The sequence below is a fragment of the Drosophila ananassae genome, chromosome 3R (genome assembly GCF_017639315.1).
Source record: "Drosophila ananassae strain 14024-0371.13 chromosome 3R, ASM1763931v2, whole genome shotgun sequence".
Classification (NCBI taxonomy): Eukaryota; Metazoa; Arthropoda; class Insecta; order Diptera; family Drosophilidae; genus Drosophila; species Drosophila ananassae.
In genome coordinates this window covers 7,538,178-7,562,226 of record NC_057930.1, presented here as the reverse complement: position 1 = coordinate 7,562,226, position 24,049 = coordinate 7,538,178, and the positions used below count along the sequence as shown (strand labels likewise).

The following is a 24,049-nucleotide window of genomic DNA, read 5'->3' as shown; positions in this document are numbered from 1 at the left end:
CTTTACAGAATATTAATATTAGCATTTAGCTGTTTAAGTCATAAATTGGTAAATATATAAAGAAAAACTTAAAATATGTCAAACAAAAAAAAATTAAAATTTTATAAGAAATGATATTATTTAATATACAAATTTCTATTATGCATTTTAAAATTAACTAAGAGTTTGTATTATATTAGAAGATTATTATTTATTAAGTGAAAACTAAAGTAAAGGTTATTTTTTGAAGGCTATTATAACTGGTAATTATAGTTCAATGTGAGACTTTCACTGGTATACATAGCCAAATATAAAAAATATGAATTACTTCCAGAATGTAAAATAGAGAAGATTTATTAGAAAAAACAAAACAATTTAAAATTATATTCTTTTAGAAAAACTATATTTTTTAGTACCAAAACAGTTTCTTTATGTCAAATGAAAGCGCACATTTTATCCAGGAAAGGGTCATTTTAAAAGCTATATTTAAGTATGAGTATTATATAAAAATAAAATTATTATTTGCATAACTGGTAGTTGAAAGTTCAATTTATAACATTCATTTGTATATCAACAATAATACAATCATTTTATATTTTTAACGATGTTTTAATGTAAAATATTTAAGATATTAACGTAAACGTGCACTTTCGAGTACTCAATAAAAAGCAACCGATCTATATACGGCAATTGAAAAAAGTTTTTATTAAATTTTGAATATTTAAGAATAAAACGCAATTTAAAAAAATCAACATTATATCATTTTAAGAATGAAATAGTAAAAAATAATTACACCCTTCGAAAAAACATTTGTAACACAAATGAACTGTGCCAAACACATAGTCAAACTGCTCTCCTCCTCGATTCTCATCCGAGCAAGGGACTTTGGATGTGGGTCGCGGGCTATTTTTTGCATAAAAAAAAGTTTATTTCTGTGAATAAAAATTTAAAAATGTCCGATTCAGCAGTAGCTACATCCGCGTCTCCTGTGGCAGCTCCACCTGCACCGGTTGAGAAGAAAGTAACAGCCAAAAAGGCAACGGGCTCCGCTGCCACAAAGGCGAAGAAGACCACTGCACCACCATCGCATCCGCCAACTCAACAAATGGTAGACGCTTCAATAAAGAATTTGAAGGAGCGTGGGGGCTCGTCCCTCCTAGCAATCAAGAAGTACATTACTGCCACGTACAAATGCGATGCTCAGAAGCTGGCTCCTTTCATCAAGAAGTACCTGAAGTCTGCCGTTGCCAACGGTAAGCTGATCCAGACGAAGGGAAAGGGTGCTTCTGGTTCGTTTAAACTGTCAGCTTCTGCCAAGAAGGAGCCCAAGCCAAAGCCTTCTTCTGTTGAGAAAAAAACTAAAACCAAGAAGGTATCCACCAAGAAGACCGGAGCCACCACTAAAAAGGCCGCCGGAGCTGCCGACAAGAAGCCCAAAACTAAAAAAGCCGTGGCTACTAAGAAGACCGCTGAAAAGAAAAAGACCGAGAAGGCCAAGGCAAAGGACGCTAAGAAATCTGGTAACGTTAAGGCAAAAGCAGTAGCATCAAAGGTGAAGCCATCATCAGCCAAACCAAAGGCAGCTAAAGCCCCAAAGGCTAAACCAGCTGCATCTGCTAAGCCCAAAAAGACTGTGAAGAAAGCCGCTGCTCCTGCTACCGCAAAGAAGCCAAAAGCTAAGACCACGGCAGCAAAAAAATAAATTGTAATAATGTGCATTAAAATTGCACATGTTTGCAATCGAAATTTTAGATTTCGAAATCTAAAATTAAATTAAACAAGCCCTTTTCAGGGCTACAAGATATGTTTTAAAGAGAAAGAAATTATCAATTTTTTTCAACTTGACTTTTTAGGAGAGTATCTTAAAAACAATACTGGATTCGAAATTGCAATAGAAAATTTGAAAATTTGGTTGCATGCCTATGCAATGTACGCCTGTACATAAAAAATATCAATTATTTAATGTAATATAGAAAAACGACGCCCAGCATCATTCTACTCGTTTGTTTATGAAGGTATAACTAATAATAATAAAAATAATAAAAGTCTACTATGGTAGGTAAGGTAAGGTTAAGATGTTTATTTATTTACTAATGTGTTTCTTAAAAAATGGTGTTTCTTTAAGAATTAATAAGAAATTATTTTATTGTCTTCTATTAAAAATTTGGTGTTCTTTGATAAAATGATGTTGTTGCCCTGAAAAGGGCCTTTTTGGATCATTCTGCCCAGCAAGCGAGCAATCTACTTGGAGCTTGTATACTTAGTGACAGCCTTGGTTCCTTCACTAACGGCATGCTTGGCCAACTCTCCAGGCAGGAGAAGACGAACAGCCGTTTGGATTTCCCGACTGGTGATGGTCGAGCGCTTGTTGTAATGAGCCAGACGCGAAGCCTCAGCAGCAATACGCTCAAAGATATCGTTTACGAAGCTGTTCATTATACTCATAGCTTTAGACGAAATTCCAGTGTCAGGGTGAACCTGCTTCAGAACCTTGTAGATGTAAATAGCATAGCTTTCCTTCCTCTTGCGCTTCTTCTTCTTATCATTCTTGGTTATATTTTTCTGAGCTTTGCCAGCCTTCTTGGCTGCCTTTCCACTGGTTCGGCGGCATAGTTACTTTCAAATTCACTTCACTTCACAATAATATTTGCGCCCAACAGCCGTTCGGCTTAGTACTTTTATTCGAGCAAGGTTTTCAGGTCTACTTTTAAAAAATTTCATCAGAAACGACCTACCCCCAACTGAAAGCAGGGATAAAGGCATAAGTATAAATTGGTGGTCCATAGTTCGCCACCATTATTCGTGTGTGAAGTGAATTATCGTAAAGTAAAAAAAAATGTCTGGTCGTGGCAAGGGTGGAAAAGTGAAGGGAAAGGCAAAGTCCCGATCGAATCGTGCTGGTCTTCAGTTCCCCGTCGGACGTATTCACCGTCTGCTCCGCAAAGGCAACTATGCTGAACGCGTTGGTGCCGGCGCTCCTGTTTACCTGGCTGCCGTTATGGAATACCTGGCAGCTGAAGTTCTCGAGTTAGCTGGCAATGCTGCCCGTGATAACAAGAAGACTAGGATTATTCCCCGTCATCTCCAGTTGGCTATTCGCAATGACGAGGAGTTGAACAAGCTGCTCTCTGGTGTCACCATAGCTCAGGGTGGCGTGTTGCCCAACATCCAGGCTGTGCTTTTGCCCAAGAAGACCGAGAAGAAGGCCTAAACGCTTAATTACGGCCCTGAATACAGAATACTTGTACATAAACACATTTATAAACCCAAACGTCCTTTTCAGGACGACCACACTTTTTCAAAAGAATATAAATTTTCAACTACAAGATTAGCACTAGTTTACATTACAATAACAAAATGTATAAACAATATATTAACAAGAATAAAAGCGAAAACATTTTTGTCGCTATTATGAATGATTGAAATAAAATGAAAGAAAACCACGTTGAATGTAAATTTCACTTAAAATCATTCAAGAATTTTCAATAATATACATATAGAGCTTGTGTGAAGAGTGTGATTATTGTGTGTGCATATATGTAAAAACAAAAATGTAGTTTCTAGTAGTATACCGTTTATTTCGTTTCTAAATTAAGTAAAATTCTGCTTTCTGAATTATAATAAATTATATCTAGTTTCTAAGGCTACGATCGATCATTACGGTACTATTTCAAATTTTATTCTCTTTTTTTGTTCAAGAAATTGTGGTCCTGAAAAGGACCGATTGTATAGTTGAAGTACAGGCTGTACAAAAATAATTTTAACCGCCGAAGCCGTATAGAGTGCGTCCCTGTCTCTTCAGAGCATAAACAACATCCATGGCCGTCACTGTCTTCCTTTTGGCGTGTTCGGTGTAGGTGACGGCGTCACGAATAACGTTCTCCAAGAACACTTTCAGGACTCCACGAGTTTCCTCGTAGATAAGACCAGAGATGCGCTTCACACCGCCACGACGAGCCAAACGGCGAATAGCTGGCTTTGTAATACCCTGGATGTTATCACGCAAGACTTTGCGATGACGCTTGGCGCCACCTTTTCCCAAGCCCTTGCCACCTTTACCACGACCAGTCATTTTTCAATCTTTTTCTTTTTATATTAACACACTGCACGAAAGTCACTGAAGAACTAATTTTGTCAGATCGGTGCGCTGCTCTTTATACCGATTCAATGAGAATACGAAGAGTTCCGAGCGATATATTTTTCTCGCTCTTCCGAAACCCGATTGATCGAAATGGCATGTTGTTCTATCTCCCTCTTTTCAACCCTCGGCGTTTCTGGTATATAAAGAGGTAGCGCAACGGGCAGCACGTTTATTGTGTTTTTAGAGGCGCGAAGAGAACAGTGAATTTGGAAATTAAAATGGCTCGTACAAAGCAGACTGCTCGTAAATCGACTGGTGGCAAGGCGCCACGCAAACAACTGGCTACAAAGGCCGCACGGAAGAGTGCTCCAGCCACCGGAGGAGTAAAGAAGCCCCATCGCTATCGTCCCGGAACTGTGGCTCTCCGTGAAATCCGTCGCTACCAGAAGAGTACCGAGTTGTTGATCCGCAAGCTGCCATTCCAGCGGTTGGTGCGTGAAATAGCTCAGGACTTCAAGACAGATTTGCGCTTCCAGAGCTCGGCTGTGATGGCTTTGCAGGAAGCTAGCGAAGCCTATCTGGTTGGTCTGTTTGAAGATACCAATTTGTGCGCCATTCATGCCAAGCGCGTTACTATTATGCCCAAAGACATCCAGCTGGCTCGTCGTATCCGTGGAGAGCGCGCTTAAATTGAATAATTGTCAATTGGAAGCCCATATATTTAAAAAAAAATCGGTCCTTTTCAGGACCACAATGTTATTTTCAATGAGATTTGAGTACCTATTGATATATAACCCAAAAGAATTAGTTTTTAGATTTGGAAGGCAAAGAAAAATATATTTAATAAATGTATAGCAAAATATATATATGTTTTTATTGAGAGCACTCTTTACAGAATATTAATATTAGCATTTAGCTGTTTAAGTCATAAATTGGTAAATATATAAAGAAAAACTTAAAATATGTCAAACAAAAAAAAATTAAAATTTTATAAGAAATGATATTATTTAATATACAAATTTCTATTATGCATTTTAAAATTAACTAAGAGTTTGTATTATATTAGAAGATTATTATTTATTAAGTGAAAACTAAAGTAAAGGTTATTTTTTGAAGGCTATTATAACTGGTAATTATAGTTCAATGTGAGACTTTCACTGGTATACATAGCCAAATATAAAAAATATGAATTACTTCCAGAATGTAAAATAGAGAAGATTTATTAGAAAAAACAAAACAATTTAAAATTATATTCTTTTAGAAAAACTATATTTTTTAGTACCAAAACAGTTTCTTTATGTCAAATGAAAGCGCACATTTTATCCAGGAAAGGGTCATTTTAAAAGCTATATTTAAGTATGAGTATTATATAAAAATAAAATTATTATTTGCATAACTGGTAGTTGAAAGTTCAATTTATAACATTCATTTGTATATCAACAATAATACAATCATTTTATATTTTTAACGATGTTTTAATGTAAAATATTTAAGATATTAACGTAAACGTGCACTTTCGAGTACTCAATAAAAAGCAACCGATCTATATACGGCAATTGAAAAAAGTTTTTATTAAATTTTGAATATTTAAGAATAAAACGCAATTTAAAAAAATCAACATTATATCATTTTAAGAATGAAATAGTAAAAAATAATTACACCCTTCGAAAAAACATTTGTAACACAAATGAACTGTGCCAAACATATAGTCAAACTGCTCTCCTCCTCGATTCTCATCCGAGCAAGGGACTTTGGATGTGGGTCGCGGGCTATTTTTTGCATAAAAAAAAGTTTATTTCTGTGAATAAAAATTTAAAAATGTCCGATTCAGCAGTAGCTACATCCGCGTCTCCTGTGGCAGCTCCACCTGCACCGGTTGAGAAGAAAGTAACAGCCAAAAAGGCAACGGGCTCCGCTGCCACAAAGGCGAAGAAGACCACTGCACCACCATCGCATCCGCCAACTCAACAAATGGTAGACGCTTCAATAAAGAATTTGAAGGAGCGTGGGGGCTTGTCCCTCCTAGCAATCAAGAAGTACATTACTGCCACGTACAAATGCGATGCTCAGAAGCTGGCTCCTTTCATCAAGAAGTACCTGAAGTCTGCCGTTGCCAACGGTAAGCTGATCCAGACGAAGGGAAAGGGTGCTTCTGGTTCGTTTAAACTGTCAGCTTCTGCCAAGAAGGAGCCCAAGCCAAAGCCTTCTTCTGTTGAGAAAAAAACTAAAACCAAGAAGGTATCCACCAAGAAGACCGGAGCCACCACTAAAAAGGCCGCCGGAGCTGCCGACAAGAAGCCCAAAACTAAAAAAGCCGTGGCTACTAAGAAGACCGCTGAAAAGAAAAAGACCGAGAAGGCCAAGGCAAAGGACGCTAAGAAATCTGGTAACGTTAAGGCAAAAGCAGTAGCATCAAAGGTGAAGCCATCATCAGCCAAACCAAAGGCAGCTAAAGCCCCAAAGGCTAAACCAGCTGCATCTGCTAAGCCCAAAAAGACTGTGAAGAAAGCCGCTGCTCCTGCTACCGCAAAGAAGCCAAAAGCTAAGACCACGGCAGCAAAAAAATAAATTGTAATAATGTGCATTAAAATTGCACATGTTTGCAATCGAAATTTTAGATTTCGAAATCTAAAATTAAATTAAACAAGCCCTTTTCAGGGCTACAAGATATGTTTTAAAGAGAAAGAAATTATCAATTTTTTTCAACTTGACTTTTTTGGAGAGTATCTTAAAAACAATACTGGATTCGAAATTGCAATAGAAAATTTGAAAATTTGGTTGCATGCCTATGCAATGTACGCCTGTACATAAAAAATATCAATTATTTAATGTAATATAGAAAAACGACGCCCAGCATCATTCTACTCGTTTGTTTATGAAGGTATAACTAATAATAATAAAAATAATAAAAGTCTACTATGGTAGGTAAGGTAAGGTTAAGATGTTTATTTATTTACTAATGTGTTTCTTAAAAAATGGTGTTTCTTTAAGAATTAATAAGAAATTATTTTATTGTCTTCTATTAAAAATTTGGTGTTCTTTGATAAAATGATGTTGTGGCCCTGAAAAGGGCCTTTTTGGATCATTCTGCCCAGCAAGCGAGCAATCTACTTGGAGCTTGTATACTTAGTGACAGCCTTGGTTCCTTCACTAACGGCATGCTTGGCCAACTCTCCAGGCAGGAGAAGACGAACAGCCGTTTGGATTTCCCGACTGGTGATGGTCGAGCGCTTGTTGTAATGAGCCAGACGCGAAGCCTCAGCAGCAATACGCTCAAAGATATCGTTTACGAAGCTGTTCATTATACTCATAGCTTTAGACGAAATTCCAGTGTCAGGGTGAACCTGCTTCAGAACCTTGTAGATGTAAATAGCATAGCTTTCCTTCCTCTTGCGCTTCTTCTTCTTATCATTCTTGGTTATATTTTTCTGAGCTTTGCCAGCCTTCTTGGCTGCCTTTCCACTGGTTTTCGGCGGCATAGTTACTTTCAAATTCACTTCACTTCACAATAATATTTGCGCCCAACAGCCGTTCGGCTTAGTACTTTTATTCGAGCAAGGTTTTCAGGTCTACTTTTAAAAAATTTCATCAGAAACGACCTACCCCCAACTGAAAGCAGGGATAAAGGCATAAGTATAAATTGGTGGTCCATAGTTCGCCACCATTATTCGTGTGTGAAGTGAATTATCGTAAAGTAAAAAAAAATGTCTGGTCGTGGCAAGGGTGGAAAAGTGAAGGGAAAGGCAAAGTCCCGATCGAATCGTGCTGGTCTTCAGTTCCCCGTCGGACGTATTCACCGTCTGCTCCGCAAAGGCAACTATGCTGAACGCGTTGGTGCCGGCGCTCCTGTTTACCTGGCTGCCGTTATGGAATACCTGGCAGCTGAAGTTCTCGAGTTAGCTGGCAATGCTGCCCGTGATAACAAGAAGACTAGGATTATTCCCCGTCATCTCCAGTTGGCTATTCGCAATGACGAGGAGTTGAACAAGCTGCTCTCTGGTGTCACCATAGCTCAGGGTGGCGTGTTGCCCAACATCCAGGCTGTGCTTTTGCCCAAGAAGACCGAGAAGAAGGCCTAAACGCTTAATTACGGCCCTGAATACAGAATACTTGTACATAAACACATTTATAAACCCAAACGTCCTTTTCAGGACGACCACACTTTTTCAAAAGAATATAAATTTTCAACTACAAGATTAGCACTAGTTTACATTACAATAACAAAATGTATAAACAATATATTAACAAGAATAAAAGCGAAAACATTTTTGTCGCTATTATGAATGATTGAAATAAAATGAAAGAAAACCACGTTGAATGTAAATTTCACTTAAAATCATTCAAGAATTTTCAATAATATACATATAGAGCTTGTGTGAAGAGTGTGATTATTGTGTGTGCATATATGTAAAAACAAAAATGTAGTTTCTAGTAGTATACCGTTTATTTCGTTTCTAAATTAAGTAAAATTCTGCTTTCTGAATTATAATAAATTATATCTAGTTTCTAAGGCTACGATCGATCATTACGGTACTATTTCAAATTTTATTCTCTTTTTTTGTTCAAGAAATTGTGGTCCTGAAAAGGACCGATTGTATAGTTGAAGTACAGGCTGTACAAAAATAATTTTAACCGCCGAAGCCGTATAGAGTGCGTCCCTGTCTCTTCAGAGCATAAACAACATCCATGGCCGTCACTGTCTTCCTTTTGGCGTGTTCGGTGTAGGTGACGGCGTCACGAATAACGTTCTCCAAGAACACTTTCAGGACTCCACGAGTTTCCTCGTAGATAAGACCAGAGATGCGCTTCACACCGCCACGACGAGCCAAACGGCGAATAGCTGGCTTTGTAATACCCTGGATGTTATCACGCAAGACTTTGCGATGACGCTTGGCGCCACCTTTTCCCAAGCCCTTGCCACCTTTACCACGACCAGTCATTTTTCAATCTTTTTCTTTTTATATTAACACACTGCACGAAAGTCACTGAAGAACTAATTTTGTCAGATCGGTGCGCTGCTCTTTATACCGATTCAATGAGAATACGAAGAGTTCCGAGCGATATATTTTTCTCGCTCTTCCGAAACCCGATTGATCGAAATGGCATGTTGTTCTATCTCCCTCTTTTCAACCCTCGGCGTTTCTGGTATATAAAGAGGTAGCGCAACGGGCAGCACGTTTATTGTGTTTTTAGAGGCGCGAAGAGAACAGTGAATTTGGAAATTAAAATGGCTCGTACAAAGCAGACTGCTCGTAAATCGACTGGTGGCAAGGCGCCACGCAAACAACTGGCTACAAAGGCCGCACGGAAGAGTGCTCCAGCCACCGGAGGAGTAAAGAAGCCCCATCGCTATCGTCCCGGAACTGTGGCTCTCCGTGAAATCCGTCGCTACCAGAAGAGTACCGAGTTGTTGATCCGCAAGCTGCCATTCCAGCGGTTGGTGCGTGAAATAGCTCAGGACTTCAAGACAGATTTGCGCTTCCAGAGCTCGGCTGTGATGGCTTTGCAGGAAGCTAGCGAAGCCTATCTGGTTGGTCTGTATGAAGATACCAATTTGTGCGCCATTCATGCCAAGCGCGTTACTATTATGCCCAAAGACATCCAGCTGGCTCGTCGTATCCGTGGAGAGCGCGCTTAAATTGAATAATTGTCAATTGGAAGCCCATATATTTAAAAAAAAATCGGTCCTTTTCAGGACCACAATGTTATTTTCAATGAGATTTGAGTACCTATTGATATATAACCCAAAAGAATTAGTTTTTAGATTTGGAAGGCAAAGAAAAATATATTTAATAAATGTATAGCAAAATATATATATGTTTTTATTTAGAGCACTCTTTACAGAATATTAATATTAGCATTTAGCTGTTTAAGTCATAAATTGGTAAATATATAAAGAAAAACTTAAAATATGTCAAACAAAAAAAATTAAAATTTTATAAGAAATGATATTATTTAATATACAAATTTCTATTATGCATTTTAAAATTAACTAAGAGTTTGTATTATATTAGAAGATTATTATTTATTAAGTGAAAACTAAAGTAAAGGTTATTTTTTGAAGGCTATTATAACTGGTAATTATAGTTCAATGTGAGACTTTCACTGGTATACATAGCCAAATATAAAAAATATGAATTACTTCCAGAATGTAAAATAGAGAAGATTTATTAGAAAAAACAAAACAATTTAAAATTATATTCTTTTAGAAAAACTATATTTTTTAGTACCAAAACAGTTTCTTTATGTCAAATGAAAGCGCACATTTTATCCAGGAAAGGGTCATTTTAAAAGCTATATTTAAGTATGAGTATTATATAAAAATATAATTATTATTTGCATAACTGGTAGTTGAAAGTTCAATTTATAACATTCATTTGTATATCAACAATAATACAATCATTTTATATTTTTAACGATGTTTTAATGTAAAATATTTAAGATATTAACGTAAACGTGCACTTTCGAGTACTCAATAAAAAGCAACCGATCTATATACGGCAATTGAAAAAAGTTTTTATTAAATTTTGAATATTTAAGAATAAAACGCAATTTAAAAAAATCAACATTATATCATTTTAAGAATGAAATAGTAAAAAATAATTACACCCTTCGAAAAAACATTTGTAACACAAATGAACTGTGCCAAACACATAGTCAAACTGCTCTCCTCCTCGATTCTCATCCGAGCAAGGGACTTTGGATGTGGGGTCGCGGGCTATTTTTTGCATAAAAAAAAGTTTATTTCTGTGAATAAAAATTTAAAAATGTCCGATTCAGCAGTAGCTACATCCGCGTCTCCTGTGGCAGCTCCACCTGCACCGGTTGAGAAGAAAGTAACAGCCAAAAAGGCAACGGGCTCCGCTGCCACAAAGGCGAAGAAGACCACTGCACCACCATCGCATCCGCCAACTCAACAAATGGTAGACGCTTCAATAAAGAATTTGAAGGAGCGTGGGGGCTCGTCCCTCCTAGCAATCAAGAAGTACATTACTGCCACGTACAAATGCGATGCTCAGAAGCTGGCTCCTTTCATCAAGAAGTACCTGAAGTCTGCCGTTGCCAACGGTAAGCTGATCCAGACGAAGGGAAAGGGTGCTTCTGGTTCGTTTAAACTGTCAGCTTCTGCCAAGAAGGAGCCCAAGCCAAAGCCTTCTTCTGTTGAGAAAAAAACTAAAACCAAGAAGGTATCCACCAAGAAGACCGGAGCCACCACTAAAAAGGCCGCCGGAGCTGCCGACAAGAAGCCCAAAACTAAAAAAGCCGTGGCTACTAAGAAGACCGCTGAAAAGAAAAAGACCGAGAAGGCCAAGGCAAAGGACGCTAAGAAATCTGGTAACGTTAAGGCAAAAGCAGTAGCATCAAAGGTGAAGCCATCATCAGCCAAACCAAAGGCAGCTAAAGCCCCAAAGGCTAAACCAGCTGCATCTGCTAAGCCCAAAAAGACTGTGAAGAAAGCCGCTGCTCCTGCTACCGCAAAGAAGCCAAAAGCTAAGACCACGGCAGCAAAAAAATAAATTGTAATAATGTGCATTAAAATTGCACATGTTTGCAATCGAAATTTTAGATTTCGAAATCTAAAATTAAATTAAACAAGCCCTTTTCAGGGCTACAAGATATGTTTTAAAGAGAAAGAAATTATCAATTTTTTTCAACTTGACTTTTTTGGAGAGTATCTTAAAAACAATACTGGATTCGAAATTGCAATAGAAAATTTGAAAATTTGGTTGCATGCCTATGCAATGTACGCCTGTACATAAAAAATATCAATTATTTAATGTAATATAGAAAAACGACGCCCAGCATCATTCTACTCGTTTGTTTATGAAGGTATAACTAATAATAATAAAAATAATAAAAGTCTACTATGGTAGGTAAGGTAAGGTTAAGATGTTTATTTATTTACTAATGTGTTTCTTAAAAAATGGTGTTTCTTTAAGAATTAATAAGAAATTATTTTATTGTCTTCTATTAAAAATTTGGTGTTCTTTGATAAAATGATGTTGTGGCCCTGAAAAGGGCCTTTTTGGATCATTCTGCCCAGCAAGCGAGCAATCTACTTGGAGCTTGTATACTTAGTGACAGCCTTGGTTCCTTCACTAACGGCATGCTTGGCCAACTCTCCAGGCAGGAGAAGACGAACAGCCGTTTGGATTTCCCGACTGGTGATGGTCGAGCGCTTGTTGTAATGAGCCAGACGCGAAGCCTCAGCAGCAATACGCTCAAAGATATCGTTTACGAAGCTGTTCATTATACTCATAGCTTTAGACGAAATTCCAGTGTCAGGGTGAACCTGCTTCAGAACCTTGTAGATGTAAATAGCATAGCTTTCCTTCCTCTTGCGCTTCTTCTTCTTATCATTCTTGGTTATATTTTTCTGAGCTTTGCCAGCCTTCTTGGCTGCCTTTCCACTGGTTTTCGGCGGCATAGTTACTTTCAAATTCACTTCACTTCACAATAATATTTGCGCCCAACAGCCGTTCGGCTTAGTACTTTTATTCGAGCAAGGTTTTCAGGTCTACTTTTAAAAAATTTCATCAGAAACGACCTACCCCCAACTGAAAGCAGGGATAAAGGCATAAGTATAAATTGGTGGTCCATAGTTCGCCACCATTATTCGTGTGTGAAGTGAATTATCGTAAAGTAAAAAAAAATGTCTGGTCGTGGCAAGGGTGGAAAAGTGAAGGGAAAGGCAAAGTCCCGATCGAATCGTGCTGGTCTTCAGTTCCCCGTCGGACGTATTCACCGTCTGCTCCGCAAAGGCAACTATGCTGAACGCGTTGGTGCCGGCGCTCCTGTTTACCTGGCTGCCGTTATGGAATACCTGGCAGCTGAAGTTCTCGAGTTAGCTGGCAATGCTGCCCGTGATAACAAGAAGACTAGGATTATTCCCCGTCATCTCCAGTTGGCTATTCGCAATGACGAGGAGTTGAACAAGCTGCTCTCTGGTGTCACCATAGCTCAGGGTGGCGTGTTGCCCAACATCCAGGCTGTGCTTTTGCCCAAGAAGACCGAGAAGAAGGCCTAAACGCTTAATTACGGCCCTGAATACAGAATACTTGTACATAAACACATTTATAAACCCAAACGTCCTTTTCAGGACGACCACACTTTTTCAAAAGAATATAAATTTTCAACTACAAGATTAGCACTAGTTTACATTACAATAACAAAATGTATAAACAATATATTAACAAGAATAAAAGCGAAAACATTTTTGTCGCTATTATGAATGATTGAAATAAAATGAAAGAAAACCACGTTGAATGTAAATTTCACTTAAAATCATTCAAGAATTTTCAATAATATACATATAGAGCTTGTGTGAAGAGTGTGATTATTGTGTGTGCATATATGTAAAAACAAAAATGTAGTTTCTAGTAGTATACCGTTTATTTCGTTTCTAAATTAAGTAAAATTCTGCTTTCTGAATTATAATAAATTATATCTAGTTTCTAAGGCTACGATCGATCATTACGGTACTATTTCAAATTTTATTCTCTTTTTTTGTTCAAGAAATTGTGGTCCTGAAAAGGACCGATTGTATAGTTGAAGTACAGGCTGTACAAAAATAATTTTAACCGCCGAAGCCGTATAGAGTGCGTCCCTGTCTCTTCAGAGCATAAACAACATCCATGGCCGTCACTGTCTTCCTTTTGGCGTGTTCGGTGTAGGTGACGGCGTCACGAATAACGTTCTCCAAGAACACTTTCAGGACTCCACGAGTTTCCTCGTAGATAAGACCAGAGATGCGCTTCACACCGCCACGACGAGCCAAACGGCGAATAGCTGGCTTTGTAATACCCTGGATGTTATCACGCAAGACTTTGCGATGACGCTTGGCGCCACCTTTTCCCAAGCCCTTGCCACCTTTACCACGACCAGTCATTTTTCAATCTTTTTCTTTTTATATTAACACACTGCACGAAAGTCACTGAAGAACTAATTTTGTCAGATCGGTGCGCTGCTCTTTATACCGATTCAATGAGAATACGAAGAGTTCCGAGCGATATATTTTTCTCGCTCTTCCGAAACCCGATTGATCGAAATGGCATGTTGTTCTATCTCCCTCTTTTCAACCCTCGGCGTTTCTGGTATATAAAGAGGTAGCGCAACGGGCAGCACGTTTATTGTGTTTTTAGAGGCGCGAAGAGAACAGTGAATTTGGAAATTAAAATGGCTCGTACAAAGCAGACTGCTCGTAAATCGACTGGTGGCAAGGCGCCACGCAAACAACTGGCTACAAAGGCCGCACGGAAGAGTGCTCCAGCCACCGGAGGAGTAAAGAAGCCCCATCGCTATCGTCCCGGAACTGTGGCTCTCCGTGAAATCCGTCGCTACCAGAAGAGTACCGAGTTGTTGATCCGCAAGCTGCCATTCCAGCGGTTGGTGCGTGAAATAGCTCAGGACTTCAAGACAGATTTGCGCTTCCAGAGCTCGGCTGTGATGGCTTTGCAGGAAGCTAGCGAAGCCTATCTGGTTGGTCTGTTTGAAGATACCAATTTGTGCGCCATTCATGCCAAGCGCGTTACTATTATGCCCAAAGACATCCAGCTGGCTCGTCGTATCCGTGGAGAGCGCGCTTAAATTGAATAATTGTCAATTGGAAGCCCATATATTTAAAAAAAAATCGGTCCTTTTCAGGACCACAATGTTATTTTCAATGAGATTTGAGTACCTATTGATATATAACCCAAAAGAATTAGTTTTTAGATTTGGAAGGCAAAGAAAAATATATTTAATAAATGTATAGCAAAATATATATATGTTTTTATTTAGAGCACTCTTTACAGAATATTAATATTAGCATTTAGCTGTTTAAGTCATAAATTGGTAAATATATAAAGAAAAACTTAAAATATGTCAAACAAAAAAAATTAAAATTTTATAAGAAATGATATTATTTAATATACAAATTTCTATTATGCATTTTAAAATTAACTAAGAGTTTGTATTATATTAGAAGATTATTATTTATTAAGTGAAAACTAAAGTAAAGGTTATTTTTTGAAGGCTATTATAACTGGTAATTATAGTTCAATGTGAGACTTTCACTGGTATACATAGCCAAATATAAAAAATATGAATTACTTCCAGAATGTAAAATAGAGAAGATTTATTAGAAAAAACAAAACAATTTAAAATTATATTCTTTTAGAAAAACTATATTTTTTAGTACCAAAACAGTTTCTTTATGTCAAATGAAAGCGCACATTTTATCCAGGAAAGGGTCATTTTAAAAGCTATATTTAAGTATGAGTATTATATAAAAATATAATTATTATTTGCATAACTGGTAGTTGAAAGTTCAATTTATAACATTCATTTGTATATCAACAATAATACAATCATTTTATATTTTTAACGATGTTTTAATGTAAAATATTTAAGATATTAACGTAAACGTGCACTTTCGAGTACTCAATAAAAAGCAACCGATCTATATACGGCAATTGAAAAAAGTTTTTATTAAATTTTGAATATTTAAGAATAAAACGCAATTTAAAAAAATCAACATTATATCATTTTAAGAATGAAATAGTAAAAAATAATTACACCCTTCGAAAAAACATTTGTAACACAAATGAACTGTGCCAAACACATAGTCAAACTGCTCTCCTCCTCGATTCTCATCCGAGCAAGGGACTTTGGATGTGGGGTCGCGGGCTATTTTTTGCATAAAAAAAAGTTTATTTCTGTGAATAAAAATTTAAAAATGTCCGATTCAGCAGTAGCTACATCCGCGTCTCCTGTGGCAGCTCCACCTGCACCGGTTGAGAAGAAAGTAACAGCCAAAAAGGCAACGGGCTCCGCTGCCACAAAGGCGAAGAAGACCACTGCACCACCATCGCATCCGCCAACTCAACAAATGGTAGACGCTTCAATAAAGAATTTGAAGGAGCGTGGGGGCTCGTCCCTCCTAGCAATCAAGAAGTACATTACTGCCACGTACAAATGCGATGCTCAGAAGCTGGCTCCTTTCATCAAGAAGTACCTGAAGTCTGCCGTTGCCAACGGTAAGCTGATCCAGACGAAGGGAAAGGGTGCTTCTGGTTCGTTTAAACTGTCAGCTTCTGCCAAGAAGGAGCCCAAGCCAAAGCCTTCTTCTGTTGAGAAAAAAACTAAAACCAAGAAGGTATCCACCAAGAAGACCGGAGCCACCACTAAAAAGGCCGCCGGAGCTGCCGACAAGAAGCCCAAAACTAAAAAAGCCGTGGCTACTAAGAAGACCGCTGAAAAGAAAAAGACCGAGAAGGCCAAGGCAAAGGACGCTAAGAAATCTGGTAACGTTAAGGCAAAAGCAGTAGCATCAAAGGTGAAGCCATCATCAGCCAAACCAAAGGCAGCTAAAGCCCCAAAGGCTAAACCAGCTGCATCTGCTAAGCCCAAAAAGACTGTGAAGAAAGCCGCTGCTCCTGCTACCGCAAAGAAGCCAAAAGCTAAGACCACGGCAGCAAAAAAATAAATTGTAATAATGTGCATTAAAATTGCACATGTTTGCAATCGAAATTTTAGATTTCGAAATCTAAAATTAAATTAAACAAGCCCTTTTCAGGGCTACAAGATATGTTTTAAAGAGAAAGAAATTATCAATTTTTTTCAACTTGACTTTTTAGGAGAGTATCTTAAAAACAATACTGGATTCGAAATTGCAATAGAAAATTTGAAAATTTGGTTGCATGCCTATGCAATGTACGCCTGTACATAAAAAATATCAATTATTTAATGTAATATAGAAAAACGACGCCCAGCATCATTCTACTCGTTTGTTTATGAAGGTATAACTAATAATAATAAAAATAATAAAAGTCTACTATGGTAGGTAAGGTAAGGTTAAGATGTTTATTTATTTACTAATGTGTTTCTTAAAAAATGGTGTTTCTTTAAGAATTAATAAGAAATTATTTTATTGTCTTCTATTAAAAATTTGGTGTTCTTTGATAAAATGATGTTGTGGCCCTGAAAAGGGCCTTTTTGGATCATTCTGCCCAGCAAGCGAGCAATCTACTTGGAGCTTGTATACTTAGTGACAGCCTTGGTTCCTTCACTAACGGCATGCTTGGCCAACTCTCCAGGCAGGAGAAGACGAACAGCCGTTTGGATTTCCCGACTGGTGATGGTCGAGCGCTTGTTGTAATGAGCCAGACGCGAAGCCTCAGCAGCAATACGCTCAAAGATATCGTTTACGAAGCTGTTCATTATACTCATAGCTTTAGACGAAATTCCAGTGTCAGGGTGAACCTGCTTCAGAACCTTGTAGATGTAAATAGCATAGCTTTCCTTCCTCTTGCGCTTCTTCTTCTTATCATTCTTGGTTATATTTTTCTGAGCTTTGCCAGCCTTCTTGGCTGCCTTTCCACTGGTTTTCGGCGGCATAGTTACTTTCAAATTCACTTCACTTCACAATAATATTTGCGCCCAACAGCCGTTCGGCTTAGTACTTTTATTCGAGCAAGGTTTTCAGGTCTACTTTTAAAAAATTTCATCAGAAACGACCTACCCCCAACTGAAAGCAGGGATAAAGGCATAAGTATAAATTGGTGGTCCATAGTTCGCCACCATTATTCGTGTGTGAAGTGAATTATCGTAAAGTAAAAAAAAATGTCTGGTCGTGGCAAGGGTGGAAAAGTGAAGGGAAAGGCAAAGTCCCGATCGAATCGTGCTGGTCTTCAGTTCCCCGTCGGACGTATTCACCGTCTGCTCCGCAAAGGCAACTATGCTGAACGCGTTGGTGCCGGCGCTCCTGTTTACCTGGCTGCCGTTATGGAATACCTGGCAGCTGAAGTTCTCGAGTTAGCTGGCAATGCTGCCCGTGATAACAAGAAGACTAGGATTATTCCCCGTCATCTCCAGTTGGCTATTCGCAATGACGAGGAGTTGAACAAGCTGCTCTCTGGTGTCACCATAGCTCAGGGTGGCGTGTTGCCCAACATCCAGGCTGTGCTTTTGCCCAAGAAGACCGAGAAGAAGGCCTAAACGCTTAATTACGGCCCTGAATACAGAATACTTGTACATAAACACATTTATAAACCCAAACGTCCTTTTCAGGACGACCACACTTTTTCAAAAGAATATAAATTTTCAACTACAAGATTAGCACTAGTTTACATTACAATAACAAAATGTATAAACAATATATTAACAAGAATAAAAGCGAAAACATTTTTGTCGCTATTATGAATGATTGAAATAAAATGAAAGAAAACCACGTTGAATGTAAATTTCACTTAAAATCATTCAAGAATTTTCAATAATATACATATAGAGCTTGTGTGAAGAGTGTGATTATTGTGTGTGCATATATGTAAAAACAAAAATGTAGTTTCTAGTAGTATACCGTTTATTTCGTTTCTAAATTAAGTAAAATTCTGCTTTCTGAATTATAATAAATTATATCTAGTTTCTAAGGCTACGATCGATCATTACGGTACTATTTCAAATTTTATTCTCTTTTTTTGTTCAAGAAATTGTGGTCCTGAAAAGGACCGATTGTATAGTTGAAGTACAGGCTGTACAAAAATAATTTTAACCGCCGAAGCCGTATAGAGTGCGTCCCTGTCTCTTCAGAGCATAAACAACATCCATGGCCGTCACTGTCTTCCTTTTGGCGTGTTCGGTGTAGGTGACGGCGTCACGAATAACGTTCTCCAAGAACACTTTCAGGACTCCACGAGTTTCCTCGTAGATAAGACCAGAGATGCGCTTCACACCGCCACGACGAGCCAAACGGCGAATAGCTGGCTTTGTAATACCCTGGATGTTATCACGCAAGACTTTGCGATGACGCTTGGCGCCACCTTTTCCCAAGCCCTTGCCACCTTTACCACGACCAGTCATTTTTCAATCTTTTTCTTTTTATATTAACACACTGCACGAAAGTCACTGAAGAACTAATTTTGTCAGATCGGTGCGCTGCTCTTTATACCGATTCAATGAGAATACGAAGAGTTCCGAGCGATATATTTTTCTCGCTCTTCCGAAACCCGATTGATCGAAATGGCATGTTGTTCTATCTCCCTCTTTTCAACCCTCGGCGTTTCTGGTATATAAAGAGGTAGCGCAACGGGCAGCACGTTTATTGTGTTTTTAGAGGCGCGAAGAGAACAGTGAATTTGGAAATTAAAATGGCTCGTACAAAGCAGACTGCTCGTAAATCGACTGGTGGCAAGGCGCCACGCAAACAACTGGCTACAAAGGCCGCACGGAAGAGTGCTCCAGCCACCGGAGGAGTAAAGAAGCCCCATCGCTATCGTCCCGGAACTGTGGCTCTCCGTGAAATCCGTCGCTACCAGAAGAGTACCGAGTTGTTGATCCGCAAGCTGCCATTCCAGCGGTTGGTGCGTGAAATAGCTCAGGACTTCAAGACAGATTTGCGCTTCCAGAGCTCGGCTGTGATGGCTTTGCAGGAAGCTAGCGAAGCCTATCTGGTTGGTCTGTTTGAAGATACCAATTTGTGCGCCATTCATGCCAAGCGCGTTACTATTATGCCCAAAGACATCCAGCTGGCTCGTCGTATCCGTGGAGAGCGCGCTTAAATTGAATAATTGTCAATTGGAAGCCCATATATTTAAAAAAAAATCGGTCCTTTTCAGGACCACAATGTTATTTTCAATGAGATTTGAGTACCTATTGATATATAACCCAAAAGAATTAGTTTTTAGATTTGGAAGGCAAAGAAAAATATATTTAATAAATGTATAGCAAAATATATATATGTTTTTATTTAGAGCACTCTTTACAGAATATTAATATTAGCATTTAGCTGTTTAAGTCATAAATTGGTAAATATATAAAGAAAAACTTAAAATATGTCAAACAAAAAAAATTAAAATTTTATAAGAAATGATATTATTTAATATACAAATTTCTATTATGCATTTTAAAATTAACTAAGAGTTTGTATTATATTAGAAGATTATTATTTATTAAGTGAAAACTAAAGTAAAGGTTATTTTTTGAAGGCTATTATAACTGGTAATTATAGTTCAATGTGAGACTTTCACTGGTATACATAGCCAAATATAAAAAATATGAATTACTTCCAGAATGTAAAATAGAGAAGATTTATTAGAAAAAACAAAACAATTTAAAATTATATTCTTTTAGAAAAACTATATTTTTTAGTACCAAAACAGTTTCTTTATGTCAAATGAAAGCGCACATTTTATCCAGGAAAGGGTCATTTTAAAAGCTATATTTAAGTATGAGTATTATATAAAAATATAATTATTATTTGCATAACTGGTAGTTGAAAGTTCAATTTATAACATTCATTTGTATATCAACAATAATACAATCATTTTATATTTTTAACGATGTTTTAATGTAAAATATTTAAGATATTAACGTAAACGTGCACTTTCGAGTACTCAATAAAAAGCAACCGATCTATATACGGCAATTGAAAAAAGTTTTTATTAAATTTTGAATATTTAAGAATAAAACGCAATTTAAAAAAATCAACATTATATCATTTTAAGAATGAAATAGTAAAAAATAATTACACCCTTCGAAAAAACATTTGTAACACAAATGAACTGTGCCAAACACATAGTCAAACTGCTCTCCTCCTCGATTCTCATCCGAGCAAGGGACTTTGGATGTGGGGTCGCGGGCTATTTTTTGCATAAAAAAAAGTTTATTTCTGTGAATAAAAATTTAAAAATGTCCGATTCAGCAGTAGCTACATCCGCGTCTCCTGTGGCAGCTCCACCTGCACCGGTTGAGAAGAAAGTAACAGCCAAAAAGGCAACGGGCTCCGCTGCCACAAAGGCGAAGAAGACCACTGCACCACCATCGCATCCGCCAACTCAACAAATGGTAGACGCTTCAATAAAGAATTTGAAGGAGCGTGGGGGCTCGTCCCTCCTAGCAATCAAGAAGTACATTACTGCCACGTACAAATGCGATGCTCAGAAGCTGGCTCCTTTCATCAAGAAGTACCTGAAGTCTGCCGTTGCCAACGGTAAGCTGATCCAGACGAAGGGAAAGGGTGCTTCTGGTTCGTTTAAACTGTCAGCTTCTGCCAAGAAGGAGCCCAAGCCAAAGCCTTCTTCTGTTGAGAAAAAAACTAAAACCAAGAAGGTATCCACCAAGAAGACCGGAGCCACCACTAAAAAGGCCGCCGGAGCTGCCGACAAGAAGCCCAAAACTAAAAAAGCCGTGGCTACTAAGAAGACCGCTGAAAAGAAAAAGACCGAGAAGGCCAAGGCAAAGGACGCTAAGAAATCTGGTAACGTTAAGGCAAAAGCAGTAGCATCAAAGGTGAAGCCATCATCAGCCAAACCAAAGGCAGCTAAAGCCCCAAAGGCTAAACCAGCTGCATCTGCTAAGCCCAAAAAGACTGTGAAGAAAGCCGCTGCTCCTGCTACCGCAAAGAAGCCAAAAGCTAAGACCACGGCAGCAAAAAAATAAATTGTAATAATGTGCATTAAAATTGCACATGTTTGCAATCGAAATTTTAGATTTCGAAATCTAAAATTAAATTAAACAAGCCCTTTTCAGGGCTACAAGATATGTTTTAAAGAGAAAGAAATTATCAATTTTTTTCAACTTGACTTTTTTGGAGAGTATCTTAAAAACAATACTGGATTCGAAATTGCAATAGAAAATTTGAAAATTTGGTTGCATGCCTATGCAATGTACGCCTGTACATAAAAAATATCAATTATTTAATGTAATATAGAAAAACGACGCCCAGCATCATTCTACTCGTTTGTTTATGAAGGTATAACTAATAATAATAAAAATAATAAAAGTCTACTATGGTAGGTAAGGTAAGGTTAAGATGTTTATTTATTTACTAATGTGTTTCTTAAAAAATGGTGTTTCTTTAAGAATTAATAAGAAATTATTTTATTGTCTTCTATTAAAAATTTGGTGTTCTTTGATAAAATGATGTTGTGGCCCTGAAAAGGGCCTTTTTGGATCATTCTGCCCAGCAAGCGAGCAATCTACTTGGAGCTTGTATACTTAGTGACAGCCTTGGTTCCTTCACTAACGGCATGCTTGGCCAACTCTCCAGGCAGGAGAAGACGAACAGCCGTTTGGATTTCCCGACTGGTGATGGTCGAGCGCTTGTTGTAATGAGCCAGACGCGAAGCCTCAGCAGCAATACGCTCAAAGATATCGTTTACGAAGCTGTTCATTATACTCATAGCTTTAGACGAAATTCCAGTGTCAGGGTGAACCTGCTTCAGAACCTTGTAGATGTAAATAGCATAGCTTTCCTTCCTCTTGCGCTTCTTCTTCTTATCATTCTTGGTTATATTTTTCTGAGCTTTGCCAGCCTTCTTGGCTGCCTTTCCACTGGTTTTCGGCGGCATAGTTACTTTCAAATTCACTTCACTTCACAATAATATTTGCGCCCAACAGCCGTTCGGCTTAGTACTTTTATTCGAGCAAGGTTTTCAGGTCTACTTTTAAAAAATTTCATCAGAAACGACCTACCCCCAACTGAAAGCAGGGATAAAGGCATAAGTATAAATTGGTGGTCCATAGTTCGCCACCATTATTCGTGTGTGAAGTGAATTATCGTAAAGTAAAAAAAAAATGTCTGGTCGTGGCAAGGGTGGAAAAGTGAAGGGAAAGGCAAAGTCCCGATCGAATCGTGCTGGTCTTCAGTTCCCCGTCGGACGTATTCACCGTCTGCTCCGCAAAGGCAACTATGCTGAACGCGTTGGTGCCGGCGCTCCTGTTTACCTGGCTGCCGTTATGGAATACCTGGCAGCTGAAGTTCTCGAGTTAGCTGGCAATGCTGCCCGTGATAACAAGAAGACTAGGATTATTCCCCGTCATCTCCAGTTGGCTATTCGCAATGACGAGGAGTTGAACAAGCTGCTCTCTGGTGTCACCATAGCTCAGGGTGGCGTGTTGCCCAACATCCAGGCTGTGCTTTTGCCCAAGAAGACCGAGAAGAAGGCCTAAACGCTTAATTACGGCCCTGAATACAGAATACTTGTACATAAACACATTTATAAACCCAAACGTCCTTTTCAGGACGACCACACTTTTTCAAAAGAATATAAATTTTCAACTACAAGATTAGCACTAGTTTACATTACAATAACAAAATGTATAAACAATATATTAACAAGAATAAAAGCGAAAACATTTTTGTCGCTATTATGAATGATTGAAATAAAATGAAAGAAAACCACGTTGAATGTAAATTTCACTTAAAATCATTCAAGAATTTTCAATAATATACATATAGAGCTTGTGTGAAGAGTGTGATTATTGTGTGTGCATATATGTATGTAAAAACAAAAATGTAGTTTCTAGTAGTATACCGTTTATTTCGTTTCTAAATTAAGTAAAATTCTGCTTTCTGAATTATAATAAATTATATCTAGTTTCTAAGGCTACGATCGATCATTACGGTACTATTTCAAATTTTATTCTCTTTTTTTGTTCAAGAAATTGTGGTCCTGAAAAGGACCGATTGTATAGTTGAAGTACAGGCTGTACAAAAATAATTTTAACCGCCGAAGCCGTATAGAGTGCGTCCCTGTCTCTTCAGAGCATAAACAACATCCATGGCCGTCACTGTCTTCCTTTTGGCGTGTTCGGTGTAGGTGACGGCGTCACGAATAACGTTCTCCAAGAACACTTTCAGGACTCCACGAGTTTCCTCGTAGATAAGACCAGAGATGCGCTTCACACCGCCACGACGAGCCAAACGGCGAATAGCTGGCTTTGTAATACCCTGGATGTTATCACGCAAGACTTTGCGATGACGCTTGGCGCCACCTTTTCCCAAGCCCTTGCCACCTTTACCACGACCAGTCATTTTTCAATCTTTTTCTTTTTATATTAACACACTGCACGAAAGTCACTGAAGAACTAATTTTGTCAGATCGGTGCGCTGCTCTTTATACCGATTCAATGAGAATACGAAGAGTTCCGAGCGATATATTTTTCTCGCTCTTCCGAAACCCGATTGATCGAAATGGCATGTTGTTCTATCTCCCTCTTTTCAACCCTCGG

At 38.1% G+C, this 24,049-nt stretch overlaps 20 protein-coding genes across 20 annotated transcripts; 12 read left to right on the top strand and 8 right to left on the bottom strand.

Annotated features, from left to right (window-relative positions):
* The first annotated feature begins 854 nt into the window (after positions 1-854).
* LOC123257468 (histone H1-like) lies at positions 855-1,770 on the top strand. Its single transcript, XM_044716652.1, has one exon. The coding sequence runs from the start codon at positions 869-871 to the stop codon at positions 1,679-1,681; it is 813 nt and encodes a 270-aa protein (XP_044572587.1). The 5' UTR covers positions 855-868; the 3' UTR covers positions 1,682-1,770.
* Positions 1,771-2,174: 404 nt separating this feature from the next.
* LOC123257486 (histone H2B-like) lies at positions 2,175-2,592 on the bottom strand (the record flags this gene model as incomplete). Its single annotated transcript, XM_044716672.1, has 1 exon — positions 2,175-2,592. A coding segment is annotated over one exon (372 nt), but the record flags the coding sequence as incomplete, so codon positions are not given.
* A 223-nt stretch (positions 2,593-2,815) lies between these two features.
* Positions 2,816-3,190, top strand: LOC123257380 (histone H2A). The gene has a single exon (XM_044716199.1). It carries the CDS (start codon positions 2,816-2,818, stop codon positions 3,188-3,190), a length of 375 nt encoding a protein of 124 aa, XP_044572134.1.
* A 497-nt stretch (positions 3,191-3,687) lies between these two features.
* Positions 3,688-9,000, bottom strand: LOC123257379. The gene is made up of 3 exons (XM_044716198.1): positions 8,690-9,000; positions 7,216-7,522; positions 3,688-4,054 (listed from the first exon to the last, which is right to left on the bottom strand). The coding sequence occupies exons 1-3, from the start codon at positions 8,998-9,000 to the stop codon at positions 3,740-3,742; spliced, it is 933 nt and encodes a 310-aa protein (XP_044572133.1). The 3' UTR covers positions 3,688-3,739.
* LOC123257474 (histone H3) lies at positions 4,253-4,776 on the top strand. The gene has a single exon (XM_044716658.1). The coding sequence runs from the start codon at positions 4,339-4,341 to the stop codon at positions 4,747-4,749; it is 411 nt and encodes a 136-aa protein (XP_044572593.1). The 5' UTR covers positions 4,253-4,338; the 3' UTR covers positions 4,750-4,776.
* Positions 5,802-6,717, top strand: LOC116655977 (histone H1-like). Its single transcript, XM_032454970.2, has one exon. The coding sequence runs from the start codon at positions 5,816-5,818 to the stop codon at positions 6,626-6,628; it is 813 nt and encodes a 270-aa protein (XP_032310861.2). The 5' UTR covers positions 5,802-5,815; the 3' UTR covers positions 6,629-6,717.
* Positions 7,122-7,610, bottom strand: LOC123257479 (histone H2B). The gene has a single exon (XM_044716666.1). The coding sequence runs from the start codon at positions 7,537-7,539 to the stop codon at positions 7,168-7,170; it is 372 nt and encodes a 123-aa protein (XP_044572601.1). The 5' UTR covers positions 7,540-7,610; the 3' UTR covers positions 7,122-7,167.
* Positions 9,001-9,287: 287 nt separating the features above from the next.
* Positions 9,288-11,343, top strand: LOC123257473 (histone H3-like). The gene has a single exon (XM_044716657.1). It carries the CDS (start codon positions 9,288-9,290, stop codon positions 9,696-9,698), a length of 411 nt encoding a protein of 136 aa, XP_044572592.1. The 3' UTR covers positions 9,699-11,343.
* On the top strand, positions 10,828-11,666 carry LOC116655978 (histone H1-like). Its single transcript, XM_032454971.2, has one exon. The coding sequence runs from the start codon at positions 10,828-10,830 to the stop codon at positions 11,575-11,577; it is 750 nt and encodes a 249-aa protein (XP_032310862.1). The 3' UTR covers positions 11,578-11,666.
* Positions 11,667-12,070: 404 nt separating this feature from the next.
* Positions 12,071-12,559, bottom strand: LOC123257478 (histone H2B). Its single transcript, XM_044716665.1, has one exon. The coding sequence runs from the start codon at positions 12,486-12,488 to the stop codon at positions 12,117-12,119; it is 372 nt and encodes a 123-aa protein (XP_044572600.1). The 5' UTR covers positions 12,489-12,559; the 3' UTR covers positions 12,071-12,116.
* A 154-nt stretch (positions 12,560-12,713) lies between these two features.
* Positions 12,714-13,088, top strand: LOC123257378 (histone H2A). The gene has a single exon (XM_044716197.1). It carries the CDS (start codon positions 12,714-12,716, stop codon positions 13,086-13,088), a length of 375 nt encoding a protein of 124 aa, XP_044572132.1.
* Positions 13,089-13,585: 497 nt separating this feature from the next.
* On the bottom strand, positions 13,586-18,898 carry LOC116655992. The gene is made up of 3 exons (XM_032454986.2): positions 18,588-18,898; positions 17,114-17,420; positions 13,586-13,952 (listed from the first exon to the last, which is right to left on the bottom strand). The coding sequence occupies exons 1-3, from the start codon at positions 18,896-18,898 to the stop codon at positions 13,638-13,640; spliced, it is 933 nt and encodes a 310-aa protein (XP_032310877.1). The 3' UTR covers positions 13,586-13,637.
* LOC123257472 (histone H3) lies at positions 14,151-16,292 on the top strand. The gene has a single exon (XM_044716656.1). The coding sequence runs from the start codon at positions 14,237-14,239 to the stop codon at positions 14,645-14,647; it is 411 nt and encodes a 136-aa protein (XP_044572591.1). The 5' UTR covers positions 14,151-14,236; the 3' UTR covers positions 14,648-16,292.
* Positions 15,777-16,615, top strand: LOC116655976 (histone H1-like). The gene has a single exon (XM_044716648.1). It carries the CDS (start codon positions 15,777-15,779, stop codon positions 16,524-16,526), a length of 750 nt encoding a protein of 249 aa, XP_044572583.1. The 3' UTR covers positions 16,527-16,615.
* LOC116655989 (histone H2B) lies at positions 17,020-17,508 on the bottom strand. Its single transcript, XM_044716664.1, has one exon. It carries the CDS (start codon positions 17,435-17,437, stop codon positions 17,066-17,068), a length of 372 nt encoding a protein of 123 aa, XP_044572599.1. The 5' UTR covers positions 17,438-17,508; the 3' UTR covers positions 17,020-17,065.
* A 287-nt stretch (positions 18,899-19,185) lies between the features above and the next one.
* LOC123257470 (histone H3) lies at positions 19,186-21,241 on the top strand. The gene has a single exon (XM_044716654.1). The coding sequence runs from the start codon at positions 19,186-19,188 to the stop codon at positions 19,594-19,596; it is 411 nt and encodes a 136-aa protein (XP_044572589.1). The 3' UTR covers positions 19,597-21,241.
* On the top strand, positions 20,726-21,564 carry LOC6504908 (histone H1). The gene has a single exon (XM_001964779.4). The coding sequence runs from the start codon at positions 20,726-20,728 to the stop codon at positions 21,473-21,475; it is 750 nt and encodes a 249-aa protein (XP_001964815.2). The 3' UTR covers positions 21,476-21,564.
* A 404-nt stretch (positions 21,565-21,968) lies between these two features.
* On the bottom strand, positions 21,969-22,457 carry LOC123257481 (histone H2B). Its single transcript, XM_044716668.1, has one exon. The coding sequence runs from the start codon at positions 22,384-22,386 to the stop codon at positions 22,015-22,017; it is 372 nt and encodes a 123-aa protein (XP_044572603.1). The 5' UTR covers positions 22,387-22,457; the 3' UTR covers positions 21,969-22,014.
* Positions 22,458-22,569: 112 nt separating this feature from the next.
* On the top strand, positions 22,570-23,058 carry LOC123257477 (histone H2A). Its single transcript, XM_044716663.1, has one exon. It carries the CDS (start codon positions 22,613-22,615, stop codon positions 22,985-22,987), a length of 375 nt encoding a protein of 124 aa, XP_044572598.1. The 5' UTR covers positions 22,570-22,612; the 3' UTR covers positions 22,988-23,058.
* A 430-nt stretch (positions 23,059-23,488) lies between these two features.
* On the bottom strand, positions 23,489-23,923 carry LOC123257485 (histone H4). Its single transcript, XM_044716671.1, has one exon. It carries the CDS (start codon positions 23,850-23,852, stop codon positions 23,541-23,543), a length of 312 nt encoding a protein of 103 aa, XP_044572606.1. The 5' UTR covers positions 23,853-23,923; the 3' UTR covers positions 23,489-23,540.
* Between the last annotated feature and the right edge of the window lie 126 nt (positions 23,924-24,049).